The 25748-nt window shown below is 38.0% G+C and overlaps 3 protein-coding genes and 3 long non-coding RNA genes across 9 annotated transcripts; 2 read left to right on the top strand and 4 right to left on the bottom strand.

The window, feature by feature from the left end:
* Window positions 1-3044: 3044 nt before the first annotated feature.
* LOC119899379 (sialic acid synthase-like) lies at window positions 3045-7718 on the bottom strand. The gene is given in 7 exon segments (XM_038713921.1): window positions 3045-4087; window positions 4279-4545; window positions 5882-6036; window positions 6372-6471; window positions 6551-6766; window positions 7586-7606; window positions 7608-7718. Coding segments are annotated over 7 exon segments (1080 nt in total). The 3' UTR covers window positions 3045-3877.
* Window positions 7719-8255: 537 nt separating this feature from the next.
* LOC119899378 (sialic acid synthase-like) lies at window positions 8256-12885 on the bottom strand. 2 transcript variants are annotated; one of them, XR_005443826.1, is made up of 2 exons: window positions 10949-11191; window positions 8256-9510 (listed from the first exon to the last, which is right to left on the bottom strand). XR_005443826.1 is itself a non-coding variant. In XM_038713920.1 (2 exons), exons 1-2 carry the CDS (start codon window positions 12682-12684, stop codon window positions 9325-9327), a joined length of 600 nt encoding a protein of 199 aa, XP_038569848.1. In that variant the 5' UTR covers window positions 12685-12885; the 3' UTR covers window positions 8256-9324. The 2 variants fall into 2 exon arrangements, 1 of the variants encoding a protein (XP_038569848.1); XM_038713920.1 differs by lacking the exon at window positions 10949-11191 and adding an exon at window positions 12271-12885.
* A 2300-nt stretch (window positions 12886-15185) lies between these two features.
* Window positions 15186-16075, top strand: LOC119899376. The gene is made up of 3 exons (XR_005443823.1): window positions 15186-15319; window positions 15436-15527; window positions 15979-16075. It is a non-coding gene; the product is annotated as an uncharacterized LOC119899376 (long non-coding RNA).
* Window positions 16076-16089: 14 nt separating this feature from the next.
* On the top strand, window positions 16090-18273 carry LOC119899377. The gene is made up of 2 exons (XR_005443824.1): window positions 16090-17217; window positions 17754-18273. It is a non-coding gene; the product is annotated as an uncharacterized LOC119899377 (long non-coding RNA).
* LOC119899374 (G2/M phase-specific E3 ubiquitin-protein ligase-like) lies at window positions 18028-21309 on the bottom strand. Of its 3 annotated transcripts, XM_038713918.1 has the most exons (9): window positions 21212-21309; window positions 21034-21105; window positions 20714-20918; window positions 20248-20344; window positions 19998-20160; window positions 19776-19879; window positions 19539-19683; window positions 19301-19421; window positions 18028-18746 (listed from the first exon to the last, which is right to left on the bottom strand). In XM_038713918.1, the coding sequence occupies exons 4-9, from the start codon at window positions 20340-20342 to the stop codon at window positions 18445-18447; spliced, it is 930 nt and encodes a 309-aa protein (XP_038569846.1). In that variant the 5' UTR covers window positions 20343-20344; window positions 20714-20918; window positions 21034-21105; window positions 21212-21309; the 3' UTR covers window positions 18028-18444. The 3 variants fall into 3 exon arrangements, 2 of the variants coding, with proteins under 2 accessions (XP_038569846.1, XP_038569847.1); XR_005443822.1 differs by having other exon boundaries at window positions 19539-19663; window positions 19998-20344; XM_038713919.1 differs by lacking the exons at window positions 20714-20918; window positions 21034-21105; window positions 21212-21309 and having other exon boundaries at window positions 20248-20697.
* Window positions 21310-21598: 289 nt separating this feature from the next.
* LOC119899373 lies at window positions 21599-23573 on the bottom strand. The gene is made up of 3 exons (XR_005443821.1): window positions 23085-23573; window positions 21937-22451; window positions 21599-21832 (listed from the first exon to the last, which is right to left on the bottom strand). It is a non-coding gene; the product is annotated as an uncharacterized LOC119899373 (long non-coding RNA).
* Between the last annotated feature and the right edge of the window lie 2175 nt (window positions 23574-25748).

Below are 25748 nucleotides of genomic sequence, written 5' to 3'. Positions count from 1 at the left end.
TGGGTGCTACGGCTTCCTCCCACCGTCCAATGTGGCCTAGGTTGATTGGTGACCGTAAATTGTCCATAGGTGTGAGTGTGAGTGTGACTGGTTGTTTGTCTACATGTGGCCCTGTGATGGATTGGCGACCTGTCCAGGGTGTACCCTGCCTTTCGCAGAATAAACGGTTGACGATGGATGGATGATGGATAAAACCCTTTGAAAGGTCTCCTTGAGCTGGGGAACATAGTTATAGATGCTATTTCCAGCTTATGTATACAAATAGTATAATGTATTTCTTATATTTTTTCCAGACTTGTGTTTTTGATTTTGGAAAGGCAAAAAAACAAGAGCATTGCTCTTACAACAACCTCTCTTTAACATGTGGAGAAATCTTGTCAGGTCTGCCACTTTTATCCAAAAAAAAAGCAACTAGGGATTAGATGTCTTACTCAGGATTTGTCGCAGTGGGAATTGAACCTAGATCCGCCACAACAAAGGCATGTGTCTCATCTACTGCACCATCATCACCCCAGCTGATGATGATGATGATGATGATAATGATGATGATGAATAATGGAAGTTCTCTTATTCTTAAATCTATCTACATAACGTTTTGAGTAACAAGTAATGAAAAAAAGCTGTCTATCTTGAAGACAAAGGTCTCAAGTTTCACAGGGGTAAACTGGGGACAGTGATGATGCTTTTAATACAAGTCATCAACTGATAACGTAAAACATTTTATGTTATAACAAGTTTTTACATTATAATATGAAACGTTTTAAGTTATAACAATAACTTATCACATTATTATATGACATTATACAATATATGGTAAACATATAGTAAACAAGATACAGTAAATAGTAAAAATCATGAACTTACTGTCGAGTAGAACGTATGTTACTAGATGATGTGACAAATTCAAACTAATGCAACATGGATAAAGTCATAAAAATGCTGATGTGAAAAAGCAAAAGTTATTTTAGGAACATTTTAAAAATATAATATTGAAATTATAAACTTACAAAAATATAAAGTTCGTTAAGCTCACTGTAGAATAATAAAACCCTACAATATGGCTTTTAAGTCCTGACAGGGATATTAGGCCCTACTTGTTAGTAATGCTTTAATTTCCCCTGCCGATAACCAGAAAACATATCCTCCTTCATTCATGTAGTACATTTGGCATAATCAGTGACAAGCTTCACTTTAAGGCTTGTTATTTTTATGAACACTGAACTGGAATTGGGTAAATGAGGATGCCACAGCTAACATACAGTACAGACATTGCTGGGTTTCTTTTAAAGCAGAGCACCCAACTGAAGTTCAGACCAGGAGAATCACAACTGTTTCCTCTTATGAACCGCAGCTGACACATTTTAAGTGTTTCCTCAGATTTCTGTCAGGAGCTTGGGGTAAATATTAGTTTGTCTGGCTGATGGCTCGCAGTGATTAACTTAAGTGTTACAGTTAAACTTCTGTTAATCTTCGATGAGGCTCATGATATCAGTAGCTAATTTGTTTTAATTACCTCCACCATCTACCGCCAGCTCATACCACCATGAAACTAAAGGACTTGGCTCAGACAGACAAGTTTCCAACAGACTAACAGCTCTCTCTAGTGGCTCAAGTGCAACATTGCTTTTATTTGTTGTCCAAAGAAGTGCCAGAAATCTTCAGATTTATTTCCATAACATCTCAAAATGTTAAATTGTTGTGTCTGAGAAGTACTACTTCACCAGATGTTTAGTGACCTTTCCCTTCTCACTCTTACCAACTAAGTTTCTAAAGTGAGCACTAAAGCAAGCATGAAAGCAAATGTGAAATCCCTTTGCAAGCTCTGACGGTGATCTTCTCCTTGTTAACTTGGGATTTGGTAGAATACCTCGGTGTATCTAGATGCCCTTTGTGCTCTGTGTGTACTGTTAAGACAGTCTAAACACAATCCATGTAACATTAACACCTGCAATAACAAACATGTTCCTGCATCTGCAGATGGTGTTCATACCAAATCAGTTGGAGACTTGCTTGACTCCACAACATCAGATTACAAAGGGGGTTTTTTTGTGTGTGTGCCTGTGGTAAAAAATAATTTATAGTTTTGATGTCTTAGAAAAATCCCTGAACATGGAAGCTGATATAAGCTCATAATACAACAGGTCACCTGTTTGACCCCAAGACCACCCTGAAGAGTCACATGACAAAAGTAGAGTTGCTCCAATAATGTCAAGCAAGATAGCATGATAGTATGCAATATGCACAGTATGTGTACAGGGGCAGCATGAACACGATCACTTGCAGGGGGCATAGCTATCTGCCACTGTCTTTATTGATACTATATAGATAGATCTATAGATATGATTTAATGCTTTAATAAAATTGGCCACAATGGTGTTAGAGAATAGTAGCTTCTAACTGGGGGTGATTTTATTGCAATTTGAATGCAACACCTAATAATTATAAAAGGAGCATCTGCATCTAGCATGTATAAACTGTATCTGTTGCACTTTCAATGTAGCAGTATTAAATACTAGCAGAAATAAGTCTCTTCCTGTAAATACCTTTCATTTATTCCCAAGAATGTAGAATGTAATGTTTACAATGTAGATGGTAATTGGGAGCCTTTCTGTTATTATCGCGCTCCATATCCACACAGGTCTGATCCATCAGAACTAAATTGTTCCAGATCTAAAACAATGCATTCTTACTGTGGTGGGGTGGTGATGGCGCAATGGGTAAGACACATGGCTTTGGTGTGAGAGACCTGGGTTCAAACCCCCACTGTGTCCCATCTACCATTGTGTCCCTGAGCAAGACACTTAACCCCTAGTTGCTCCAGAGGCGTGCGACCTCTGACATATAGCAGTTGTAAGTCGCTTGTTACAATATAGCATACAGAAAATATTTACTCTACATAAATAACTTGCCATGATAATAAGAGTACTTCTAAGTTTAGCACCAGCCAAACACCAAAGCATTGTTACAAAGACATAGAAAACATCAATGGGTTGGGCAATGTTTTATTTGGAGCTTTTTGGAGATTTCAGTCTCAACAGATTTAACATATAAACATTTATAAATGTGCATTAACATCACTGACCCTGGAAGCACACTTAAGAGGACGTTGCGGGTGCCAGAAAAAGGAGGAGTCTGGTTTATTACAAAAACAAGGTTAACTGTAAAAGTGGTCATTAGGCCATGCTATGCCACTAGTTTTATTTTTCTGCTCTCAAAGAAACTGCACAAGTACAACCCCTGCCTGATACCACAAACTGATATTTCTGGCACCAGTTGACAATCGTGACAGCTCAAAGGTACATGAAGAGTCCACTGACTGTTTGGCAAATAGGGACCAGGATCCCACTGTGGTGTGATGAGATGAATAGTAGCAGCTTCATGTGTTCAATATTCATTTAATCTCTACAGTACAGGCTAAAACTATAGTGCAAAGGATGTTTAGTTAACAGTAACAACTGGCTTTTGTGCCACCTTTAAAAGCACTGCACTAGTACCAACCACAGCACTAAAACTTCTTCTGAGCCCTTAGTAAGATAATGGTGGGTTTATTTAAGTGGCTGTTTGCCAAGTGTATTACATTAAGGCGGAGTTTTGAAAATTAAAACTACTTTGGCAAAGGAGAACTACTTACTTATTTGAGAAAAGGAGTAATCTGTTGAACACTAGCTAAGATATCTTCAAACCATCAATCTAATGCTCTGTCCAATTATGCAACAACTTACTGACCATCCATGACTTCAGTGTCAGAAATCTCAGCAGCACCAAACAAAACTACAAAATCTCGTAATCTCATATAAGGCTCCTTTTATAATTACCCCCCTAAATCTCCACTTTTTAAATTAAGTGCCTTTTCTATACAATTCAAAACTCTCCATCCTCAGCACTTGGCCTTCTTGCCGTAGCTGTCCACCACCTCTGGCGTGACGCTCTCATCCTCCTCCACCTCCTCCGTCACTGTTTTGCCAACCAGTTGGAATATGTCCTCGGCCGCTACGCCCATGGGCTCAGCAACCTTCACCGTCAGCATGTCCAGAGTCAGAACAGTTCCTCTGGGGATCTTGACCTTGGCCACCACTGACTTACCCAGCTGGAACAACATAGCAAAGGCAGTGACGTTATTATTGCTCTCATGGCACAATGTTGAAAGAAATTAAGTAATAGCTCAGATGTTTACTTAAAGGTTCTCTAGCTTTCTAAACAGTGAATATGTCACTTCAAAACATTTAAAACAGTATTAGACTCATATTTTTGTGTATTTTCTTGTTGAGAGGGAATCACCTTATCGTGGCATGGCTTCTCACAAGGTAATATCTGCTTTAGGCCGCTCCCCATCGCTCTCTCCACCAGTCGGATGGAACGAACCAGCTCAGTTAGCTCAGATGGCTCCAATGAGGCGGCATGGTCACTTCCTTTCCAAGTCTTGTCCAAGGTTATATGACGCTCGATGACCTTTGCCCCCAGAGTCACGGCTGCAACTGAAATACTGATCCCAGACTCGTGGCCGGAATATCCAATGGGAATATCTGGAAATTCCTTCTGGTATTCCTGTATTTAACAAGTGGTTAGGTAACAAGTGCTACTCTTAAAGGAATAGTTTAACATTTTGGAAAATATGCTTATTGGCTTTCTTGCCAACAATTAGATGAGAAGATTGATACCACCCTCATATATTTGTCAGTTAAATTTTAAGTTACAGCCAGCGACTGGTTAGCTTAGTTTAGCATAAAGACTGGAAACGGGGATACAGCTAGCCTGGCTCTGCCCAACGTTAACAAAATCCACCTATCAACAACTCCCAAAATGTCAAACATTAAGTGGGAAACTATGGACATAAACTACTATAAAAATGTTTGGACACTCTCTGTGAGTTAAAAAGATTTATTGTGTTACAAGGTGACCATCAAATAAAAGTATATGATTTGTTTCAGATATCCATACAGTGTTTTGTATGACACTACATATCTAAACAACTCAATTCTGTTCTTTTTTATCATGAGGTTACTGAAACTAAAATAAAGTTAAAATAATAAACTACCAGGAGCTACTTAGCTTAGCATTAGAGACTGGAAATAGGATGGAAAATGCTAGCCCTGTCCAAAGGTAACAAAATTAGGATCATTAATTTACACATCTTATCTTGTTTGTGTAACGTACATACTTGCAGTACATTCGTGTATACTAGGCCTGACCCCGAACAGTCGAAGATTTGTTGCTTCGATGGGCGGAGCCTGATTAAACTGTCAATCTCACAGAGAAGCATCGCAGTGAAACAAGGATCATGCCATTTTTGCTATAAGGGGGTGCTCAACGTCTGATTTTACATGGAACTACCAGTTTTCTCCCAATAAGTTAATATAGAGCCTAAAATATAAATTTCAATGTTTAATGCTGTAAATAAATATATAAAAAGAATAAAACTTTCAATAAATGTTTTTGAAGTGCGTGAATAAATCCAAAATTGTAACCCTAACCCTGGGTCATCAGTGCGCATGTGTAAGCATAGCATGTAGGTAGTGTAGTGGCAGTGGAGGAACGCTTGCTGAATAGACAGAGCCCCAGCTTCACTGGTGTTGCGGGACTTTCGGATAATTTATCACCGTTGATGAACAACGCATGGTGTGATTAAATTAGGGCATGGCAAAGATACGTCACTAAGACAAAAAAATATCATCTTCTTCCTACTCTATTCCAAAGTATACAGAGAAGTGCCTTTAATGGACTATTGTGTGTAGTACGCATTTAAAAGAATGCATAAACAAAACAGTTTAATCTTAATCTCTGAAAGTGCAATTCAGCTGCTAAAAACAACAAATCTTTAAAAATCTATTGTTTTTGTACCAAGCTTTTGATATAGAGTGCTACTCTAAGGTATTCTTCTCACCGTAATAACTCTGAGGTTGACATCTTCAGCTTCCAGAGGGTAGGCGCTGGTGCACTGCAGGATGGCAAAGTTCTGGTTGTGCTCCTTCACTGTTTTGTAGACCCGACGCATCGTCTCCATGGACTGCATCCCACTGGACACCACCATGGGCCGTCCTGACACAGACAAGAAAGCAACGCGCCTGATAAACGTCATGTGTTCAGAAAGCAAACTTCTCTTTACTGTTGATTGACTGTAATTCATAGACAGAGCAGATTGAATGAAACACCAGATGCTCGTGCTGTTGACCTTATCCACATTTATGTAGAACAACTGGCAAACTTAAGCTGTAACAGAAACCATTAAATTCAATGTTGAAATAATTTAGTTCACGGTCAAGTCCAATTATGTATATCCTTTTTTGTATGTGAAACTGAATATTTTGTCCGCTGTGTATGCCATTTTAATAAACATGATGATAAACATGAACACTTGGATGGTTAACTCTCACCTTTCTTGGCAGTCTTCTCCAGATAGGGGAAGTTGTTGGTGTCTCCAGAGCCCACTTTAAAGAAAGGCACATTGAGCTCATGGAGGAACTCGACTGCCATCTGAAGAGAGATAATGTTGTAGTTAAACCTGAGCCTGATTAAAACGCCTGAAAAGCATAATCAAAAGGACCTTTCTTACCTCATCCATTCCTGAGGCGGTGAAGAAGATCCCCACCTCTTCTGCATATTTCTGCAGCTCCCTGTACTGCTCATGGCTGAACTCCAGGTGGCGCTTGTGTTCCCCGTAAGTTTTCCCCCAGGAGTGTTTAGAAGTGTATGGGCGCTCCAAGGCTCGCTTGTTAAATTTGTACTCTAACTCACTCTTCTGGAATTTGGCACAATCAGCACCACAGTCCTGTGAAGGTGGATATAAGTAAGGTCCGAAAAGAAGAAAAGAATGGAAGCTTGTAAAATGTATTAAATAGTAATGATTCATTTTAGGAGCCCTGTGGACTCCTATAAAGTCCTAGAAAACAACAGATAGGCCTATACAACTTTCAACTGACAGGAAGGTTCCTGGAGAGGATTATGTGATTTGGTACTAATTTGAGGGGACATGGATCATTTATTAGAATTATTACAATTTTATTTAAATATATTTTAAGTGTAGTATCATGCTGGACTCTGGGATTAAAGGAGATCACATGCTTATAATGGATGGAAAATAATGGATAATACTTATGTGTTTGTGTTTTGTTTTCCATCTATGAGGTTGTTGAATTGAACAAACAAAAAACACTGTGCTGTCAGCACACATACAGAAGCCATAGTATGGCTATATATGCCACTATGTGCCAGGTAAACCAAACTCCATTCACAAATCTGGGAATTTAACGTTCTATAATATAGCTAACATGTTTTACAATAATCATTCAGCCGACTTGCATATAGATGGTACATTAATCAGCGCATTATAATTTCAACTACTAATTCAAGCATAGAGGTCGCTAAACATACATTAGTAAAGTTTATGCGCATTCAATGTAAGTTAGCGTTACTCATTCAGACGTGTATAGGCGACCAATATGTTAAATTGGCACATTTTTAAATTGAGCTCCGAGTCTGCTCGGTCCTTTGTGTGAGGTCTTGCTGGTCAAGATAAGAACAAAACAAGTGCACTTTCTCGCATTCAAAATAAACCGATAACTTTAACGTTACGTGTCCATTTTATTACCTTTGCCATTTTGATCATTTTTCTTGGCAATCTCAATGTCTCCCTGGTGGTTTTGTCCAATTTCTGCAATGATGAAGCACGGATGGTTACCTCCGATCATTCTACCGGGACACAGCTCAAACTTTAAGGGCATTTTGATCGCAGAAAAGGAAATTATTTAGCAAAGAAAAAGACGGAGGAATTGCTGTGAGACGTGCCTTGAAAAACCGACCGGAACATATAATATGCTGCACATCAGGATGTACACGGACTTCCGCCTTTGTAGTTCAACGTAAAAACCGGATTTCCTTCACAAATAAAAGCATAGACGTATGCATGTTTGAAATGCAGGTGTGGCACGAATGAAGTCTTTAGCTGCTTGATCATCTTCTGAAACGTCACACGAACAGTTATTAAAATGCAAAACGTATAAACACACCAATTAAAACTAAATAAAAGCATTAATCAGGATGCTGTGACAACAATTTTAAGGTGGGCTATAGGCCTACAATATTTTGTGTAAACATAGTCTTAACATAGCACTGACTGGTGAAAAACTCTCCCATGCACCTAGTACTCTGAGCAGGTCAAGACCTGTTATCCACATTTATGAGTAAGCTGGACATCTGGAGAGTTTATTTTTAAAAATGGGCTAATGGTCTAACCAGCACTATAACAACCACATTTTCACTGCCATTTGTGACATCCTTTTTATTTGCAAGATTAATATTTCAGAAACATTGATTACTATTTAGGGGCCACATGTGGTGCTTTCAAAATGTAATGCAAATGTAATGCTGAAATTATTTGAAAGCAGCAAATACAGTGTACATAGCCTAATTAACAGGATCAACAACAGCAAACAGCAACAAAGTGAACACAAGTCAAAAAGACAGCAATAACCACTTCAGAAGTGAAACAGCACCCCCCACCAACAAAAGGAATAAAAAGACAAAATAGTTAAATCTCTGAGACAAAACAGAAGAATTACAAAAGCAAAAAACAAACAGAATTACATTTTACAATAGTCTGATCCAATAGGATAAATCATACTTGGGACACATTTCAGTTTCAGCAATCACATAACTGTAACCACCCCCCCACATGCGCACAGAGCATAGTAGCCTACACCACACTTACCACCAGGATAAACACTATGGAATAGAGAGGCAAATTTACTGATAGCATTTGGGATATAGGTATTACATTTAACCACGCCTCATAATTGTAACATGATTGAATGCTGGGAGAATTAGGCAGGGACAGATCATTCCGAATAGAGATGATGTTCATACCACATATGATAAATATTGGCATTGAGTAAGGACAAGCCAGCCATGGTGCATTTCTCAGTTTGGACTTTATCATACATAAAGCAAAACAGTGCAGGGTGCAAACACAGTTGGTTGTGAATACCGACTGTTGTGATTTTACACCAACACAATCTTTTTGGTTCATAGTGGAGTCATTTTAAGACCTATTCAGACCTGTTCATCTTTAATGAAATTTGACTTTCTCTAACTGCAATTCTTCTTTATCAAATCTCTTGTCTGTCACTTTCTCTTAAGACACAAAGACTTAATCCTCTGTTTCTCGCTTTAATTCCTTCTCTTCCTCTTTCTGTTCACACTGCAACACTGTCCGTCACTCTTCTACCTGTCTACTTCTTTTTTGCTTTCTCTTTTGCTCTCTTTCCTTCTCTCTCACTCTCTAACTGTCTGTCTCTCTGCCTCTCTCTCCCAACCTTTGCGGAGGATCCTTTATTCTATCATGTCCACCAAGATGCTGTCGTCATCCTCCACATCCACTTTGATCTTCTTGCCCACCAGCTTCATCATATCCTCTGGAGGGAAGCCCTTTGGTTCGCCCACCTTCACTGCAAACATGTGCAGGCTCAGCACCGTGCCTTTGGGGATGGCCCCCTTAGCCACCACCGATTTTCCCAACTGTTGCAAAAACAGAGAAAAAAGAAACAACAGATTAATTGAAAATGACAGACTGGGAAGAAAATCATATTGGACAGTATAAATTCCAGTGAAACAAGTTTCATTTTAACTTTATTTAAATGTGTAAAACAGACTGAGACCTGTATCTCTTTGTAGTCTGTGCCCTGTGTAAACATGTTAGCATGTACAGTAGACACACAAACAAGTGAATATATATGCCTATACAAAGATTTAACAAAAACATGCATTAAAACATTCAAAACTAAGACATACAATTCAACAGAAACAATTACATACAACATCCTACTGATTCTTCATATCATTTCTAAAAGTGTTAAGTATTTGACTTGAGTTTGCTGTTTTTTGAATAAATATGGAGAAAAGGAGCTGAAAGCAGTCCTATGATCCAACTCTTGGAGCACGCTGGAGTCTCTAGAGTAATCCACATCAAATTATTGTGTGCTTATCGTTTCATAATATCATCACAGTTATTGTCAAACTGACTGTGGCAATATGTCACAACACATTCAAATGTAAAAAATTAGGGTTGGGCAATCCCTAAACAATTGGTTTAAATCTAATAGCAAGTTGTACCGGGGCCTGAATCCGCAATACTGATACTTTTTATTATTTCATTATTATTTAAATCAGCTACTATACTATGATGGGGGAGATAATGTTCCATGAATACTGAGGTGAATTCAACATTATTACTAGAGTATTTTTGGATGTATTTTTATACATCACTATTTCTAATCTTTGTTAATAACTTTCATGTGCCATTCGATCCTGATGTACCGTGGGTAGATCTATGTCTGATAACATAGAATGAACATGATCCTATTGTTGCTTGGATCAATACCTAAAACAATCAATTATATTGGTAATGATACTTTGGGTATTGATACATTCCTGACAGACCTACAATAGTCATAACCCCCTTTAAAATGTCAACACAATCAATCAATCAATAAAAAAATAAATAAAAGACACAATACAAGACACAGTACAGAATTAAGCACCAGATCATATTATAACACATTCCACCATGATTAAAACACATATAGACATTTGTTCCAGTGTTTCCAAAAACATGAGGAATACCTTTTAATCACTTTTTGTTGGTTCAGTTAAAGCTATAGTCATTACATTTTTTGAGTTAATCATCCGACATAAATTTATGCATAAAATTCCGCAATATAGCATGAAGACCAGGTAGGCTACATTACTTATCACAAATATGTGACTTGCACTTGTCCATCTTGGGAACTTAAGCAGGATTCTAAATACATCATTAAATGCATCAACCAAAACTCTCTCTATTAAGTAGACCTGGTGTAATTATGACACCCTGTCTAGTGGATAGTTATAATATTAATGAACACCGACGCCCCTGGTACCAGAGGCAGCACGCAAACCATGAAAACCACTGACTTACTTTTGCCTGTTTACTGTTTTAAGTCCAAAAATCAGCTGATCTGTTGCTAAAAATATCTCCGGGCGCCATCTTGATTATTGCACAATACCTGGGCACTGTGCCTGTCAGCTTATTCTGCAGAGCAGGAGAAATGCCGCTTTGGAACGCAAACGTCTTTTTCGCAGTCTGATGGCCGACCCGTAGTAGCTACATAGATAACCAAACGAAAGGTCTGCTCAGTCTGGATCACTGTGGGATGTTCCTTTCTCAAGCTACATGCCTCTAAAGCATGGGAGTAATTTTGATGACCGGAATGTTGATGAATATTCAATGTTTTTATCAATATTTCAATGTTATGTTATTTGGAATGTAGTTGTATGGACATAAATAGTGTTTAAAGATAACTCCCAATAAAAGTCAAAATTTAAACAGTAAATATTGCTAGTATATTTTGAAAATATTGTATGATAACTGTTGTATTTTTGTTTATTTTCATCAAATTTACAGTTACAATTGCATTCCAGGTGTATTAGAAGATAGGCCTGTTCATTTGCATTATCTATCTTATGATGGTTTTGATGGTTTATTGCATTTAAAATATAGCTTTTTTACCAGGCGAGGAGGAAATATTTTTTCCTTATTGCATCTCCATTTAGTCTGTAATGGTAAAATATTTTAATTTCGATGGATTTATATTCCTTAGCTTTTGACCTTTCAAAGGAGAGCATAATTATGCATCTAGGCCAAATAATTGAGGAGTTATTCCTGATTCATTTTGGGTATGTTATTTTAGGCATTTTTCCTGTTAATAGGGGTAAATATCTGTTGTCCCCAACAGGAATATTACTTACAGAAAAGCATAATAAGTTACTGTTGGAGTATTTTTATAATATATATAATATAAAACTCAGTCATTCCAGTCCAAATGGATTTGTAGTGAGAAAAGTCCTTTCAGTTAAAACTAAACTGGGGTTAAATTAAAGGAATGATTTCGTATTGCACTTCCATAAAGTTGGTGGACTTGCAAGCGACTCAGTGGCGTCTTTAATTACTACACCCTACCTGACTGGAAAATGCCCATGTCTTTCAAACTCTTTTCTACCAGCTTGTAACAGCTTTCAGATAAACATTTGACATCCCCAAGTCCAAGCTGAGATAACCCTGATGCCATCATCATGGTTATTTGCTTACACTATGAAACGCTCCCTCGAGAGTCACAGAAAAAATTACACAAGTGTTTTCACCAGCTGAGTAGTACTCCCTATGAGGAGTAAACCAACCATCATGTGCAAACTAAATAGAACGTGGGGGGGGGGGGGGGGGTCTAAATGAATCCAACCAACCTTATCATGGCTGTTCTTCTCGCAGGGTAACATCTGCTTGGCAGGTGATCCCATCGCAGTCTCCACCAGTCGGATGGTTCGGACCAGCTCTGCCAGCTCTGAGGGCTCCAGGGATGCTTCATGGTCGTTTCCCTTCCAGGTCTTGTCCAAGGTCACATGACGTTCCACGACCTTTGCTCCCATCGCCACAGCAGCCAAAGTAATGTAGAGTCCCTGCTCATGTCCGGAATATCCGATGGGAATGTCCGGAAATTCCTTCTGGTATGCCTTCAGAAAAAGGAGTAAAAATCTATTTGTCACTAATGTTTGTAGTGTGCGCAATGTATATGTTATGCCTGACATCTTTTTGGTGTATGTGTATGTGCTTACCAACAATATTCCTACTGTATTAACCAAAATTAAGTTTTCATTCATGAACTGAGCTTTAGTTGTTCTGTTACTGTGGAAACACTAGCTTGGAGGCTTGTATGACACCCTTGCCTTGTGATCAATCATTACTCCATAGCCCTCTCACAGAGTGTACAACAAGACACCCACATTGTTTGTCACTTGCCAAACAATCCTGCCAGCTGATATGTAATGATAAGAATACAGCACACACACACACACACACACACACACACACTTCTTTTTATTGTCTAATTTCACATCATTCACTTATTCTTTTCCTCCTCTGTAGTTTGTTGAGATTGTGTGATGAAGGAGGGAAAGGGGCATGACGGTTGAGACAGGATGTGGTTTCTAGCCTAACTGGTCTTCATGGAAATTCTCAAAACTGATGAGGAATAAAGTAAACATGCATAATAATGGCAAGGCTTAATTTAATGTGTCATTTTGCCATGCAGTGGAGTTTTGCCATTTTAACCAAAAATATATTTTACAGTTTTAGACCTCAGCAACAGTGTGGTTACGTGATGGAAAATAACACTGATCACTAGGAACTGTTCTCATTAGTTACATCCCACTTTTACAGACGTTATATCTACATATATTTGTTTGTCCAAAGCGGCATACTAATGAGGTAAAATCCAGCCACAAGGGCCACAAGGTTGCATGAAGTAACACATAAGTGCAAACCAAATGACAAATGTGTTGGGTTTTTTTTGAAAGAGAGTGACAGATATATAGAGGAGAGAGAGATAGTACATCTTAAGAAAGACAGCGTGCGTTAACTGCCACCGACCAATACATCACTATGTCAGACAGACCTTGTAGACCTTCTTAAAACTATTGTAAAGGCTACAAGCATCTGGACAGAAGGTAATTGGTATTGTTATATTTGAGATGGCAGATTCTGCAAGGAGTGGGAGAGATTTGTCCTTAAATGACAAACATTCTAGATACTGTCAAAGTGTCACACCCTAGTTCTTTGTTACTACAGATAGGTGTTTCACAACTGGAACTGAAGCATGGAGCTACTGAACAGATCACACCCTTCCAGGAAACAATGCATATTTTATTCTGCTCATAGAAGTGCAAATTTCTCTTATTCTTATATTAAAGAAATCAAAGCCTTCCATTCCACATACATGTATGTGGCTTGTGAAGAGCATGGGTTGATGTGACTTTCTCTTGGAAAGCCACCCATATAAAAGGTGGGAATATGCCCCAAAGGATGGTACTGATATAAAACTGACAGTAACAACTGAAAGTGAGACTTACTGTTGTTTTCAGTGTAGCTACTATATGCAGGCCTTGTCTCAAACTGTTAAGCTGAGAACTTTGCCACAAGTTAGAGTTTATAAATATTGGGAAATCTTTGATGAGACCATCACCTATGGTTGTAAGATCTGGGGTGTTGCCAAGAGACTGGATATGAGAGCTTGAAATGCGGCATCTCTGCAGCATGGCATTTTAGCCCCCTTTCAGGGTCACTGATCCAGGTGGCCCATATTGACGTAGACTTGGGACTCATTATTTCAATACTTTTTATTTAATAATAATGAAACAAACACCTCCCTGAAGACCACAGAAAAACTCTCCAAATATAAAGATCTGGAGATAGAAAATTGAAAGAATGTGGGGGATGAAGACCACAACAATTCCAGTAGTAATGGGTGCTCTTAGTCTGGTCAAGAAAGGGATGGAAAAGTACACCAACAAAATCCCTGGTAACATTAAGATACAAGAAATCCAGAAGATCCTCCTCAGCACTGCTCACATTTTAAGGAGGTCATTATCCATCAAATAAATCCATCACACCCTCATTGCAGCCTCAAGTCCAAGGAACAGACATTAAGAAAAAAAAAACATAATAATAATAATAAATATAGCCGCAAGCGGCGATTCGCGGGTTCATACCTTTTTTCCCCAATATCGCCATCAAAATAATTTCACACATACGGTTCAACATTGTTATAAAACATATCCTGTACGTTTTGTAACAACTGGACAACCATTTTCTGATCTATAGCTTGATCATTTCACGTCTAGTTACGATGCATTTAAAGCGCCACCTAGTGGTCGATTTGAATGAAACTTTCAAGGAATATTTCCGGCACTCATGTGGACATATCCTGTGTGTTTTGTGATGATTGGAACAACAGTTGTGGATCTTTGTCTATTTATGTCCTGCACCACGCCCCTTTACACGTTTATTGGTCAATATCTTGAAAAGGAAAGGAGCTATCACCAAGCGGTGTAGGAGGAGATGTAAAAAATGTGTTTGCATTATGGCAAGCGGCCATAAAAATCCTGTTTTAATGTGTTATGTATCTGTATATGTTGGGCAATTTTTCTTCAAATACACTAGTTGACCTTTTCCTTAAAAAACAACTACAGCTTTTATTTGTAGGAGTGCACTGACTGCAAAGAACAAAACATTTACTGGGAACAAGCCCACTCAGGATTATGGAGCTAAATTAGGGCCAAATGTTTTGTTAATTTGAAAAAAGAAATTGTAATCAAAAACTTGAACACATTTTTAACACTGTTGTTTTGCATCAGCAAAGAAATTTACACAAGTACTACATCAAACTGATTCAGTGTCGTCCCCCCCAACAGATATGGCCTTGTTATTTTTGGAGGGATTGATGGCTTCTCACGAAAGGTATGATGACTACTAAATGAGATTCAAAATGACAGACATGGTTCTACTTCTTGTTATAGGTTTGAAAAATGAAATGCTTTCATTTAATTTCCAGTGAATGATATTCTCTTCTTCAGATCATGTACCTAGGTGCTGCGACCAATAATAAAGCATCCACTGCACTTGATTTCTTCATGGAGGCAGTGCAGAAGTATGGCTTTCCATTAAGGTAAGACCAAGTGTGGTTCACTGTGGTAGTTCCTACCTCAGTCATTTGTGTATCAACTGCTTGTTAAGGATGTACAGGGTTTTTCATTTTAAAGTTCTCAAACAATGTTTTGTCCAGTAAGATGACCATAAACAAAAGGCATTTTAAACAATTAAAATGCCTTTATTATAATGGCATGGTTATATAAGAATTAAAATGCGTGCTAAAACACATTTTGGCATCTCCCTGATGCCAAAGCACGTTTAAGTGGGCATTTAAATTTTGTAAATACCATTACAATAAAGGCATTTTATTTATTTAAAAGAGAGTGCTTTGGATTTTTTTCTTGTATTTTTATAATACATAAAGATGTTAGAAGTTAGCTTATCTTCTATTTTTTTGAAACATTTAATCATGCATTTTTATTTAAAAACTTTTTTTTATTTCTTTATGTGTGACGGTTTCTTTTTAGAGTAAGAGGTGACCAAGGAGTGGAAAACGTTGGTGTTGCGCGATGCATGTTCACCATTAGAGGCTGTGGAAGGGGGAGTTTCCTGTCAGGAAAGAGTGTACACTACCAAAGGTATGTTTTCTTTATGTACTGCGAAGTAGTCACACACATCCAGAAGCCTCAACAACAAACAACACAAAACATGAAGCAAAGGTCTGCACACTCTTCCAAACTCTCTGGGCACTTAATATTTACCAGATCCAAATGTGAAAAAGATAAAGTCAAAACAAAGAAACCACATAAAACACCTAACATGAAAGGCACATAATAGGGCAAGTATTAAACTCTTCTAAATAAGTCAGATCCACATAGATCAAAAGAAATGTATATCTGACTGGAAGCCGTAATATATTTAATATAGCTAGGTCCAGATATCACTAGATAGTGTGCTTTTCACAGCCTGTGAGGCGGTTATGTATTTTATATGGTTTCTTGACTTTACTGTATTTCTGTATTTCAAGTGTTCTTACCACTGGATAGAGTTAGGTGGATTTCTATTTTTACTATTCCGGTGCAGTTTAGAATCTCAAACCAGTTTAATTTGAAGTAACCGGTGGAACCAGCTCTTCTGTTTATTTCTTGTCATCGTTCAGTGTCACTTTGGAGAGCATCTGCTGCGTTCAATGTGACACCTAAAGGTTCGGTTTGGTGTTTGGCTGAATATCAAACCAGTTTGAACCGACCCACTCCTACCACTGGATCATGTCCTAGTATGTGACCAGAGTATTAACAATGGCATCTTTATATCCGTCTTCTAGTCTAGGGAAGAGCAGTAGCTTGAACTTTCACTTACGGTTGTCCAATAAATTCATCTAAATTGGGCTACCTTTGTTCCATGTTCCATTTATTTTTTACACAAGTTCAAGTGCAAGTTCAAATGTACTGTACCCACTTGAAGATAATTTTATGTTTTCTTTTAACAGAATAGAACGTTTGTGGCGAGATGTTTGGATGACTGTTTCCAATGTGCACTACGAGATTCTTCACAGCCTTGAGGACGAAGGTGTTCTAGATCCTTCTGACAGCATCCATCTTTTCTGTGCCCAGCATGTGTTTCTTCCACGTCTGCAGAGGGATCTCGATGTCTTCAGGGTGGGGTGGGATAATCACCCTCTGAGAACAGAGCAGAATCTGTCCCCGCAACAACTGTGGATGATGGGGCTCCTCCTGAATCCTGTTGATGCTCCAGACCTGACAGAGGTACTAATTACATTTTGTTTGTATTGATTATTACAGTTGTTTCATTTAATTAAAATATTTTAAACACAACCATTGTGTTTAAAATATCTGTACAACACTGTAAAGAAATCCCTGAAAACTTACTCCATGATAAAGCTTGGAAATTATATTTTCATGGTGTATTACATTACTGATGAAAAGTTGGTGCAAGATAATGTAAAGTTCATTTTGTAGCATCATTATTTTATATAATTTATAAAAACTGATTTTATGTGGTTTGCAATCAGTATCAAATTAATGAAAGTGATAACAGAGCTAATTCTTTCTAAATTCACATTGCAGAGAATTTGAATGTTTACTAATATCAAAGTGCTTAAAATGGTTTAAAAGCTGAACAACAGCTTAGGTCGCATTGAATAAAATACAAAGGAGCTGATACTGTATTGATACTGGCATCAGCATAGTATCCGTTCTGTTCACATTAGTCTTCTTAATACTTTTATAAATTTACTTTTATGTTCCCTGATTTATAAATGACCTTTTTATTTTAAATGTAGGAAATTGAGGATGCAGATCTTCATTTCAACACTGCCAGCGAGCAAGACGTGAGCAGTCCTGGAGTGATTCTTCCGCCCATTGAATGTCCTCTCTCTGAGCAGGACATGACAGGCTTAAGGAACACTATTGATGTTACAGGACCATCAGATTCCTATGGGCGAGACATTTATTTGGCTGTATTGAACTACGTGCTAAATCATGTACCGTAGATGCAGGAATTTTGTTTCAAAAACCAGCTTAACACTAATGTGTTACACAAAGTGTACATTGAACTTGTTTTAAATGTTTATTGTTACTGACAGCAGTGAAGCTACATGGTACAAACATTCTTTAACTGCTTCTCAGAGTGCTGGGCTGCAACTTGTGAGTGAGACAACATGATGCCAATTAGCCAGACATCTAGATGAGATGTAAACTAATTACTTTTATGAAATCTTGTTGCAAGATTACCTTCTTAACCTTAACATGTTTGCATGAAATGCTCAACAGTACTGCTATTAAACAATAATTTAATGTTTACTCTCGACTAATTCCTCTTTCCAAATATGGATTTTGGAACACCGTATTACTAAGAAATGTGTTTCATTGATCAGAACATAAGTAAAACAGTAGCAACTGGTGCAACATTTATCATTTACTGTAGGTTGTAGTTCAACCTAGAAAAAGGTACCATCAGTTGATGGTAAATATTTACACCATATTAAACTGTTGGCCCAGATGAAAAGCCTCAGTTAGAACCTTTTTGAATTGGTCATAAGGCCTCATATGTTTTACAGGTAGTACAATATTCTTGGCACATGCTGACACAACGGGGTAACACACACTGTGATGGCCAAAGTCTGCACTACAGTCATGGTTAAACTTGATTGTTACAGCAAAATCCTTCTTCTCTGAGGGAAGAAGTGGGATGTGACCTTGGCCTGTGATCCACTGGAGCAACCTGGCAGGTGTGATGGAATGTAGGCCATCTTGGTCATCTACCTGGTCTTTAGCTATGAAGCAAACATAAAACAACAAGTGTTATGTGACCATTGCAAATGTTATTCCTTACTGCCATGCAGTTCTTTCAATTAAAGGAGTGAATTAGACAAAGGTACTCAGCCACAGAAGAACAGAAAAAGTCACATTTCAAGATGATTTGGAGAAGACTATCTTAGCCAAACACAATGAATATATGCCATTATATATACTTTCATTATTGGCGATGTCTTTCTACATAGAATGGTGATAGATTTGTAAAGGTTTTCATTAAGAACAATGGGTTTAGGGAAACAATCATTTGTATGTATGTTCTCTGTATGTATGCTCATTGTGATTACAGCCTTGCATTCAAAAAAAGTGACAACTGTCTTAAAACAAAAACTACCCTGGTCCATAGTACTTATTACCATTATCAAAAATTTTCAGGTAGAAAATAACGTTAACATATTCATACCTGCATAATTACAGGTGGTACCAGAAAATTATACAGCTCAAAATGTCATGAAAACACACATTTTACTGAGCTTTCGAATATTTGATTTGCAGAACATTAACAACTATACACCTTCAGCTTCATAAAGGAAGTCCTGAATAAAGTTGATCATCTCCAGCTCAATCTGATGCCTGGAAGTCCCTTTGTCACTCAGTTGAGGAAGAATGGATGCCATGACAAACTCTGCATTAACCTATGATGAGATAAAATTGTATATCATGTCACCATTTAATTATTAAATGTCATAGCAGTTAAGCATTTCTTAATTCATTCTCATATAATAGTACTAAATGGTCTAGTTTTGTCTTACTTTTACATCTTCACCGGGAACAAACAGGGGCTGGCAGATATCTGGGTACTGCCTTATTAGCGAAAGAAGGTCATACAGCTGCAGGCCTTCTCTCAGTTGTTCCAACATAGGCTGCAGCCTCAGCACTGCATGGAGTACAATGGCACTACAATAGTAGACAGGAAAACAATTGCTACAAAAAAAAAATTCCCTTTTATTAATTTTACTGTACAAACAGAAATATATGTCCTAACATACCGAACAATGGACTCTTTGTTTTGCACTGAGATAGCTCCAGTATATCCACAATTTATGATTTCATCAGAAAGGCCTTCAATTGAATGTTCAGTTGACATTTCAACCTGAAAATATAAATTTAAATCACAGGAAGAAAATTTCTTTACCATGTAAACACATGAAAATATTGTTTGACAGGGAATACTTGATCAACCCAGTATTTTCTTCATACAGAGGTCATACCTGCTCAATTAACTCTCGCAACTGGACATCTGCAACTGCTTCGGTATTGAGAGTCGCCGGGTTTATCTGGCCACTACAGAGGTAACTGTAAGTCCATGGGCTGAAAAAGGCAGGGGCCGGGCCACCTTGTGCCAAACTTACTGCCAAAATCTCTCCAACAGTCCTATTTACACAAATTAAGCATTAATGTTTTAAAAAATGTTTCACAGAAAGAAACCGTTTGTCCCGACTTGCATAAAAATAAACCCACTTGTACAGGCCGCTGTCAAAGTCAGTCAGAGAGTATCGTGGGCTCCTCTGGTGCTTTGGCCCCTCAAAGAAACGGCTCTCAATTCCTGCAATCATTTCTATTCACACAAGTACAAACACAATAACTGTGTTGGTCTAGGGTCTCCTACATCAAGTAATATTTTATTATCGTGTGAATTAACTATTAGCCATTTAATTTAGACCATATTACTTGGAAACCCAACCAAGATAATAAAAATGTATTTCTATTTAGCCATTCAGATCATTTCAATAGGGTTTGTCTAATTTGGGTTAGGGTTATATTAATTTTTGTACATTATAGAAAACCTAATACACAACTCGAGGACAGACCTTAGGTGATGGACATATTACTAATAAAAATGTAACATTTCTTCATGATTTGGATGAGCTGCCCGTTATTCATAGAGACTGTTCTGTGGATTCAAATATGTTTCCTTTTGTTTTACCTGTGAGAAATTCTTTTCGGAGAGCACCTGTGTCCACTCCAGCCTCCCCAAAGAATGTCACTTTCAGAGCAGCAGTAGGTGAATTTTTTTTTGACGCTGCCACTGCAGTAGGCCTCTCTCCAGAATGTTTGTTCTGGAGATTTGGATGTTGAACTGTTTCTCTAGGTCAACTCTTCCACACATGGCATCCAATACATCATCAACACTGCCAAACCAAACTTAGAATCAATAAATAGCTACTAATGTTGACTGCAAAACCTGCAGAATTAAGATCTGTGTAGGATGAAGATGTTTATGTATTTAGACAACACAGTATTTACCTTTAGATTTGCTCCTCTCCATTGTTCTGGCTCGCAGCAGGTGTCTCAGTCATCTTAAGATTGTCCTTTTCTCTACAAAAGCACATGTATTGTGCACATATTAGTACGAATAGATAAAACAAGTACTCAAGTTACATATACATTTAAAATGAACATAAAAACACTGCATACAAATTACCTTTCTCCACACATGCTAGCATGGATCTCTACAAACTGTGGTGTAAATTTCAAGAAACAGATAGGACATGGAACTTTCTATTGGAGACAGAACAGTTGGACTATTAGCAACAGTCTCATACAGAACAGTTTATGTGGGCTTTTCACATTGCAACACAATAACATTTAACACTTTACCTCTTCAAAGATGTCTTGGTGTCATGGTGTACAGGGGGGGCTGTCATTGAAACTATCTGGATGTCGTTTTCACATGTCTAAGATATTACATATGAAAATGTTCTGTTATAACTCATGAAAAGCAGTAGTTGCTGTACAATGCAACATCACATGTATTACATAGCTTACCTCAATATCCTTCCTGCTGACTGAGACTCCATGCACTCCAGAACATGAAGGGCCAAAATGTGCAAAGGAAAACTCACTTTGCAAGTTTGACATTGTGCTTTTGGCATACTTTGGAGTTCAATGGCATCTGGAGGTAGTGGAGTTAGGTCAAACTCATGCTGCAAAGGCACAATATACAGGGTGTTCTTCCCTGCCCCTGTGACACTGCGAAGAAGAGTTCCGGTGTATCCATCAGAGTCTGGAGGAATCATTATCAGTCTCCTTTTACCCTGACCACCTGTAAATGCAACATTGTTTGGATTATTTCAACTAGATATGTTTGGCCAAGTTATTTGAATGGCAATGTATGAAAATGGATATTATATTACTATTTTTCTTCACCTGTAGCCTTGTAGAGCAGCCATCCACCTGTCACTCCCTGCATCTTAGGGTACTCATTTTGCAGTAGTCTAAAGAACTAAGAGAACATAACTAAGTGATGATAGATAGATAGATAGATAGATAGATAGATACACTTAATTTATCCCGAGGGAAATTCAAGTATCCAGTAGCATACAAAACATACATCCATTAAACATACATTAAACCTATATTAAAATAGAATTAGAATTAAAATAACTTTTAACACAGTAAACAGTGCAAATGGAGTGCAGATGGAGGTAGAAATTGTTCTTTTGTCTATTGTCCTCCCTGCCATGACTAGGAGCTGATGTCTCAATGCTTGAAGAATATCCTACCACTAGGATAAAAGGGTCATGTTTTAAATATAAGACGTTTTGAGCAAAGTTTAATCTGTAATACCTCCTTGTGACTCATATCCCTGGACATGGTGAGATGTCTTTTTCCAAGCCCTGCTTGAGCAAGTTCAGACTCTTCAGATGACGTTGGGGTTGTCTCTGAATTTATGTTTAACAGGTAAACATAGAAACTAAAAGGCCTCCAGGTTTTTGTATATGGTGTGCTATAGGTCTTTGGACTCTGTATCTTTTGCTTTCCTAGGTAACTTTTTCTTGAGAAAAATCCAGGGAAAGATCTGCATGATTTAAATTTTTTTATTATGGTCATAAATGTACAAATAAAATATTAACTAGTTAAATTACTTTAAAATGAACTTGAACAATAAAATTCCATCTAAAACCTGGCCATCTCTTGGTCTACAGATGACGATCCCTGTTCCTGCATTCTTCCTTGCTCTTGCTGTCCCTGAGAGATGTTCTGTGTGAGCACGTTTATAAGACACTGTCGAGTTATGGTCGACATTCTGACAAACAGAGGTTAACAAAGAAAATCCACGTTAAAGGCATAAAAGAACTTTAGCTAGTTACTGAAAACACTAGCTAGCTTTAGTAGGATGGAGCTAACTTAGTTCATGCTAATCCAAGCGATGCTTCATTTCCAGCTTTGTCCAGTTGTCAAACTCAAACGCATTTTCCCTTTATGTGTGTCCCTACGATAAAATAATTATCCACTGTGGGATAATGTCCCCAAAGAATATATTCTAAACGGCCCATATATTTCACATGTCTTACCTGTGCACTGGCGCCAGCGGGTTGCCTTGGCGCTGCGGACGCCATGGCGAGTGAATACAGCGGTGCGTTCATGGTCGTATGTGTAAGTGGGAGAAGTTCCTTCTTAAAGTGTAGCTGCTGAACTGCACAAACTGGCACAATTTATTGCTCGTATAGTGTAATTGGTCCCACGTATTGTCCAAAACAGCTTTTTCAAGGGAACTTAGCCACTGGCATTAGTTTGTTTACTGCCAGTCACATGCATATGGTGGATAGAAAGCATTGAGCCATGATTCTCGCAGTGCCTATGTTTCGTGAAGGCAACATGACTGAGGAGAGTCTTCTTCCTTCTTTGTTAGACTGTCACTCATGATTCCACGCCCCTCTCCGTTGAAACCACGCCCCCCACGCAAAATCGGGGCCAAAAGTCTGAAACTGAAAAATACTGATCTGAAAGTGAAAAATAGATTTGAAAGTGAAAAAAAAAGATCTGAAGCTGTAAAAAAAAGATTTGATGCTGTAAAAAAAAATAAGCTTTGACTCTGAAAACATAAAACGTGGAACTGAAAAATAAAAGTCCTAAAATATCAAAATATGGAAAAGTGAAAAATAAAAAACAAATAATTTCTTCAAAATACTTCCAGAAATAAATCAATATTTTATTTAAACTGAAAAAAATTGGCGAACTTATTTTTAGTTTGAGTACATTCTTGTATTTCTAAATTAAGTTTTCAATTTCAAGTTTTAGTTTTTCGATTACAATTTCTTTTTTCAAATTAACAAAACATTTGGCCCTAATTTAGCTCCATAAAGGTGGAGCTTAAATGGATACAGAGGATTATTTTGTCACCCTGCCCAGCAACTCGTCTGGATTATTTTACCCAAGCAATACAATAGCAAACTTTAGAACAAAACTATCCAAGCCTTTATACTTTAAATCAGCATACGAGGGGGGTTTGATAGAAATACAATATCCAAAAACATGGAAATCTTTTTCATCAGAAGACTCAAAATTTGTTGTGTATGAAAAAAATCCAACAAGAGGGTAGTTCTATCAGCGACACAGGGGTTCTATACAACAATGTCACAGATAATAGCTGAACTATTATTTATCTGAAAACGACATGGGTCACATTGAGCTTCATTACAACAACATTACCAACAGAGTAAGCATTTGACCAACGAGAGACGTAGAATTAACGTTTCAAGGAAAACTTGCACAAATGTTGGGATTTATCCCTGGAGCGGCTTTTAAAACTCACGAGGGAATTGCAACATTTAGATCTCAGCCACGAACTAACACAGTGTTGACACAGATGCCGTATTTGGCGCGACATCCTCTCAAGACAGATCAGAATCAACATATCCCTTTTACGTACGGCAAAGTGATAATAAAGCTACACTTTAGACCCGGAAAATATCAGTATTAGACAAGGAGCAAACATGTACCATCCATATGCTCACAATGCGGACAAGTACGTTGCATATTATACAGCCCAAGCGGGTGGTGATTTACCAGGATGCAGCGGGCTCGGTGCTCAGTATGGTGCAGGGTTAGGGGGTATCTTTAGGGGTCTGTTTAGATTAGCATTCCCCTTACTCAAGAAAGGATTTACATTTGTTACCCCTCATTTAAAGACAGCTGCTAAAAACATAGCTACGGATGTTATTACTAACATCATGAACAGACATCAATAGGGGTCGGGTGTAGTGGCCGTGGCTCCCTGACCAATAAAACGACCTCCAGGGAAAAGAGGGAGTTCCCCACCAAAGAGGCGTAGCTGAACAACAAATAAGAAGACCCATACTAAGACTAGAAAAAATAAACAAGCAAGGAGAAGCAAGTCGACAAAACGTCAGAAGACAAGAGACATTTTCTAACAAGAATGTCGTTGGTACATAGCCTATCACAAGAGTGCGTTAAGTCGGAGCTAGACCTGTTTATGGTGCCGTTAACACAAACAAGTATTGAGAAATGCGTCTACGTCGAATTCTCAACTCTAGCTGCGATATCAGAATCTGCACCCCTTGAATTTTTCATTCCAGCTAGTACAGCGGACTACCTTGATCTAAACAAAACTTTTCTGTACACGCACGTAAAAATCACCAAAGCTAATGGTGGAAACCTGGATCAAGCAGACGAAGTGGGCTAAGGAAAGGATGCTCTGCAGACACAGTTTGGATCTGGACTATTTCGCATGGATACAGCAGGTCATGTGGACGACGCAACGGCTGGAGGACGCAACGGCTGGAGGACGCAACGGCTGGAGGACGCAACAAGGGACTAGTTAAAAGAATGCTAATACAACACATTATACATTACATTCTGACTTGTTTTTTCAAGACAAGTTAATGATAAATGGAGTAGACCTCAAAATAAAATTCATAAGAGCTAAAAACAAATTTTGCTTAATGTGCAACACTGTAGACGGGTTAACATTATGTCAGCAAGCCTGTTTTTTTATATAAAGTCACCATATCTCCGACTGTTAAGCTAGCACACGCTAAGGCATTAACGCATGGCAACGTTAAATATCCCATAGACAGAGTCTGTCTCAACGGGCACTCGTGTTTGTAATCAAGAAAATGTATTCTTGGGAAAAATACCTAAATTTATTGTAGTAGGATTTGTGGATCATGAGGCATTTACAGGTAGTTATGCGCGTAACCCATTTACATTTAACC

Source organism: Micropterus salmoides, unplaced genomic scaffold, assembly GCF_014851395.1.
Source record: "Micropterus salmoides isolate LMB-PRFRI ecotype aquatic unplaced genomic scaffold, ASM1485139v1 Ms_hic_scaffold_12, whole genome shotgun sequence".
Lineage (NCBI taxonomy): Eukaryota > Metazoa > Chordata > Actinopteri > Centrarchiformes > Centrarchidae > Micropterus > Micropterus salmoides.
This window is presented reverse-complemented; position numbering and strand designations above follow the sequence as displayed.

What these genes read in the sequence shown, in the direction of transcription:
- LOC119899378 (XM_038713920.1), bottom strand. Translation starts at nt 12,684, where the DNA reads ATGAATGAAAACTTAATTTTGGTTAATACAGTAGGAATATTGTTGGTA. An exon ending in AGAAGAACAGCCATGATAAG is followed by an intron (nt 9,511 to 12,270) that starts GTTGGTTGGATT and finishes TTTTTGCAACAG; the next exon opens with TTGGGAAAATCGGTGGTGGC.
- LOC119899374 (XM_038713918.1), bottom strand. Translation starts at nt 20,342, where the DNA reads ATGATTGCAGGAATTGAGAGCCGTTTCTTTGAGGGGCCAAAGCACCAG. An exon ending in TTCCCGGTGAAGATGTAAAA is followed by an intron (nt 19,422 to 19,538) that starts GTAAGACAAAAC and finishes ATCTCATCATAG; the next exon opens with GTTAATGCAGAGTTTGTCAT. An exon ending in CTTCCTTTATGAAGCTGAAG is followed by an intron (nt 18,747 to 19,300) that starts GTGTATAGTTGT and finishes TTTGCTTCATAG; the next exon opens with CTAAAGACCAGGTAGATGAC.